The 4,728-nt window shown below is 39.3% G+C and overlaps 1 protein-coding gene across 1 annotated transcript in view; it reads right to left on the bottom strand.

Annotated features, from left to right (window-relative positions):
- The window catches only part of CUBN (cubilin), a 282,087-nt gene that overhangs the window by 1,274 nt on the left and 276,085 nt on the right, over positions 1 to 4,728 (bottom strand). Inside the window, exons 65-66 of the mRNA XM_006093733.3 lie at positions 4,011 to 4,176; positions 2,285 to 2,520 (exon numbers count right to left, since the gene is read on the bottom strand). Of these exons, the coding sequence (XP_006093795.1) occupies positions 2,285 to 2,520; positions 4,011 to 4,176 (402 nt within the window). The remainder of the gene's footprint in view (positions 1 to 2,284; positions 2,521 to 4,010; positions 4,177 to 4,728) is intronic.

Here is a 4,728-nt window from a genome sequence, read left to right as displayed (position 1 = left end):
TTGGGATTGTTTGCAGTTTGGAATCTGGCCCCATTCTGCTGGGCCTCACTGCATCAATTTTCCCAAAGACTCATCAAAGGCAGACATTTCCAAGACAGTGAATTATTCAAGTGAGTACAGCACAGAGAATATTTTCCCGAGGAGATATATATTAAGGTATATTCAATATTGCATATTTCCGCATGCATGCAATTTTTTCTTTCCACTTTAATCTCCCAAATTTTCAATTATTATTTTACTTTAACAAACTAGTGTGAATAGTTAACCAAAGTTTTAACTCTACTTGATTCTCCGAATTTTTCCTGTTATTCTTTCATGTTTAGATTTTGTTACTTAGGTTAACAATCTAAGGAGTGGCTTTTATCACTCTGGAAGTAAACTGATTTTATTAAACTTGAAATGCTAAAGAAATCAGTTGTATCTGTAATTTGAAAAAGAAAACAATTATACTTAAAATGATGTCCTCATTTATCAAAGAAAATGTAAAACTGGTGAAATATTATAAATACCCACAATTTTTTAAAAAAACTGACATATCTAATTATAGACTTTGACTTAGTGTGCCACTAATTTAAATGACAGTTAAGTTCTACCCTCAGTTTTCTTTTATCTGCAATGTCCTGGTTATCCTTGTTCTTCCCACATCACTGAATTACCCCTGTGGGGAGCAAATGGGGTTGTATGTTTGAAAGTCACTGAAAACAAAACAAAAAAAGCCAAGCATATACAAAATAATGGTGTTGTTAAAGGTGACCTCTTTTTATCCCTTTTGAAATGTTTATGAATTTCAAATAAATTCTAAGACCTAGTCAGTCTCTAAATTTGAAATGTGACACATTGACTGGCTTCTCTTTCCTGTGAATCCCCTGAGAATAACAGGGATTCAGTATCTACTGGCCAAGTGACTAAGACTGCTCCCAGGTGATTAACTCTGTACATAAGGATACAGCTAAAGAGAGTTTTTCACAGTATTGTCTATAAACCAGAGAGGATTCATCAAATAAATTAGGTGGTACCTATGCAATAGAATACCCATCCAATGATTAAATATGATACCCCAGTGTTTTTATTGGTATGATAAGATGGTAATGATATTTTGGTAAGTGAAAAATCCATACGACAAAACAGTATAAAATATATTGTGCATCTGCAAATGTACTCAAAAGGTGTTTTTAAAGAATACGTAGGAGAATTCCCAGGGCTTTGGAAAATCATTTATTTTCTGATAATTCTGAAAATAAACATTTGTTAATTTTACAAATCATGTTATATTTTTTAAAAAAACTATCTAGATTGCCCAACTGGCATGGCTCAGTGGTTGAGCATGAACCTATGAAACAGGAGGTCACGGTTTGATTCCCGATCAGGGCACATGCCTGGGTTGTGGGCTCAATTCCCAGTGTGGGACATGCAGAGAGCAGCTGATCAATGAATCTCTCTCATCGTTGATGTTTCTATCTCCCTCTCCCTTCCTCTCTGAAATCAATAGAAATATATTTTGAAAAAAACTATGTAGATTTCCAGATGACATAATTCTCAGTCAGGTTTGGTTAGAAAGCCCAAGTAGCTGAAAAGTAGAACAGTGAGAAGTAGATACCCTCCCATCAGCAATCACATTTGCTTACTTGAAAGCTCTGTTAGTATCTACTTTCAGTAAAATGAGAGGGCAGTGCAGGCACATGCAAACAGTGTTGAGTCAATGTCAGAAATCTACCAGTCCATCAGAACTTTGCAAAAACTATCAAACGCCTGGTCACCAGACCAATCTTTAATATCTGTGTCTTCTTCAAAGAATCTGCACAATTTTCAACAAGAAGTATATGAAATGGAGCCAAGCATCTAAATTTTCTGAAGTCCTAATCATGCAGAAACAAGTGCGGGTATTCAACCTTCAGTGGTGCATTGAAATGGAACTTTTAAAAAACAATGTGCCACACCTCCTCCCCCAGAAATTCTGATTCGGTAGGTGTGTGTACTGGAAGTCTGCAATGTAATATCTGTAACTGTAACAGCATAGGTGATTCCTATGTAAAAACTGTATAACTGCATGTAATTCCGATGCACAGTTGGGTTTGGAAACTATATTACTATTAATTTAATGCAATGACCACTAGGTGGCACTCATTCTCCCCCAAATAGAAAGAAAAATCTGAAAATTGTACGGAATATGTAACAGTACATTGTGCTTTGTACTTTGCATGTGTCTGCCTTTAAACGTGTATGCTGAGTTACTTTCATTATTTAAACACAATAAATGGGAATTTGAAAATCTTGCTTTACTCACTGTGCCACAATATGGTCCAGAGGATGGAGAATTAACATCTGGTCCATCATAGAGTATAAGATAGTTCTGGACACAGTCTCCAGGATCGTCAATGCTGATGAAGTAAAAGTTGACGGTGACAAGTCTTCCAGCAGGAGCGGTGATGGCCCATTCACAGTGAGTGTGGTTTGGGTAAGTGCCTGGATAGCCAGGGCTGGTGAAGGAGCCATGGTCGCCATAAAGAGTTCCACCACAGCCTGCAAGAAAGAATTGCAGGAAATTTGATTCAACAAAGAAGAAAACAGCTGGAGTCCTTTAGTGCACTTGTAAGGCAATAAGATGGGGCTGTTGTTTCCTTAAGGTGCTGAGACCCTCTGCAAGAACAGTGAAGGCGGAGACCCTTTTCCTGTTTCTGCTTTGAGCCAAGTCCCTCCCACTCCCTCACCACCAGGCCACCCCCCCAGGCCTCCCCCACCCCTTTCTGCACCACACCTTCCTTTCCTCTACCATGACCTAGGGGCAGCTTCCTCCAGGTCAGTTCTTTGAAAATGGTGGGCTGCAAACACAATGGGAAAACCGAGAACTAGATTAGGTAACTGTAGGGGAGGGTAATTGAAGTTGTTGTGTCTTTTTACGGTAGAGTTCTCCATAAGCAGTGAGTTCTTATAATGATGTGGGTGAAATAAAAGTGAAATTTCAGGGCTGAACAGAAAACATGTTACTGGATGTTTGGGCAGTAATTATTATTATAAAAGTGACTTGACTGGGCTTGTCACTGGCAGTTCCAAGATTGACATACTTAAAGCCAAAAAAAGTAAGTGTTGGTGTTAATTTGTTTATTTGTATACTATCATTATTCAGGCCAGATAGCCTTGGGTATCCAGATATGGTGCGGCACAGGAGGAAGATACATGGCATGACAAAACAAACAAATGGGCTGGGTTCTGACCACTGGCGTCTGGTCCTGCCTCCGCCACAATCTACTGGTAGCTCTGCATGTTGGGCAACTCATTAGTTCGGTGTTGTATGTCCTCATCTGTGAAATTAGGGCATTGAAGCTCATCTTTAAGTATCTTTAGGCGCCAAGATTCCATTACCTATGACTGTCTTGATAGAACCCTTTTCTTGTTCCTCAGTGTATTTAAAATGTCATTTTTATCATTCTTATTTTGAAAGTTTTTAGGTATCTTGAGGACACGTCACAAAGTATTCTTTCTCTTTTGAGTTGAAAGATACTGACATGACTTAAATTTCCTTCGTTATTTGATGAACAACCAATCAAAGATGCAGAAAGGTACTTATTGCCCTGAAAAAGCAATTAACCTCCAGGACTGCCCAGAAATGGCAGGAGCTGCCCAGAGCACATCTGCTTATGTATGCACAAGGATGGGGTTGTAATGTGCCTTTTTAAAAAAACTTTTCCTTTTAATTCTCAGAGAACTACCTTGATGATTAACTCAAAAGTAAAAAATATGACAAAATCAGAATTTATAAAGGAATTTTTAAAATCTTTATACTATATGTAAATGTATATTCTTTAACATATAATAATCTACAGAAATGAGTAAAAGTAGAATTAAATAGAATCTTTGTATGTTCATTGTTAAAATTGTTAAAAATCTCTACTTTTATGAGAAAATAATCAAGTATACAGATGGCTAAAAACATAGGTCACTTTTAATGGCCTTTTGCACATTATGTTTTTCTCACCTACATTGCTTTACCACACAAAGTGCAAATGTCTTACCAGAGGGGGATGAGGTCCAGATAATTTCATATCCACGACTGGAAGTTGCACTATCACTCTTAAATCGCAGGTACAGTTCATTATTTTGAGAGAAGATAGGGTTTGGCAACAGAGTTCCACAATATGTGCCGAGTAATGGCGAACTGCTATCACTTCCATTTCTTACCTTTAAAAATGAGTCATGAATTATTATCCTTGAGTATGTTATACTTCTTTGATTTATCATTGCTACACATTAGCATATAATCTATAATAATAAAAGCGTAATATGCTAATTAGACAGGACAGCTGGATGTCATTCCGGACATCTTCCAGATGAAGCCGCGGCTGCAGGGGCCGAGGCAGAGGAGGTTAGGGGCGATCAAGCAGGCAGACAGAGGTGATTAGAGGCGATGAGGTAGGCAGGCAGAGTGGTTAGGGGTGATCGGGCAGGCAGGCGAGCGGTAACGGGCAATCAGACAGGCAGACAGAGTGGTTAGGGGTGATCAGGCAGGCAGGCAGAGTGGTTAGGGGTGATAAGGCAGCCAGGTGAGCAGTTAGGGGAGATCAGGCAGGCAGGTGAGTGGTTAGGGGCAATCAGGCAGGCAGGCGAGCAGTTAGGGGTGATAAGGCAGCCAGGCAAGTGGTTAGGGGCGATCAGGCAGGCAGGCAGGTGAGAGGTTCGGAGCCAGCAGTCCCAGATTATGAGAGGGATGTCCAACAAAACGGTTTAGGCCCA

This window comes from Myotis lucifugus, unplaced genomic scaffold (assembly GCF_000147115.1).
Source record: "Myotis lucifugus unplaced genomic scaffold, Myoluc2.0 scaffold_121, whole genome shotgun sequence".
NCBI lineage: Eukaryota > Metazoa > Chordata > Mammalia > Chiroptera > Vespertilionidae > Myotis > Myotis lucifugus.
This window is presented reverse-complemented; position numbering and strand designations above follow the sequence as displayed.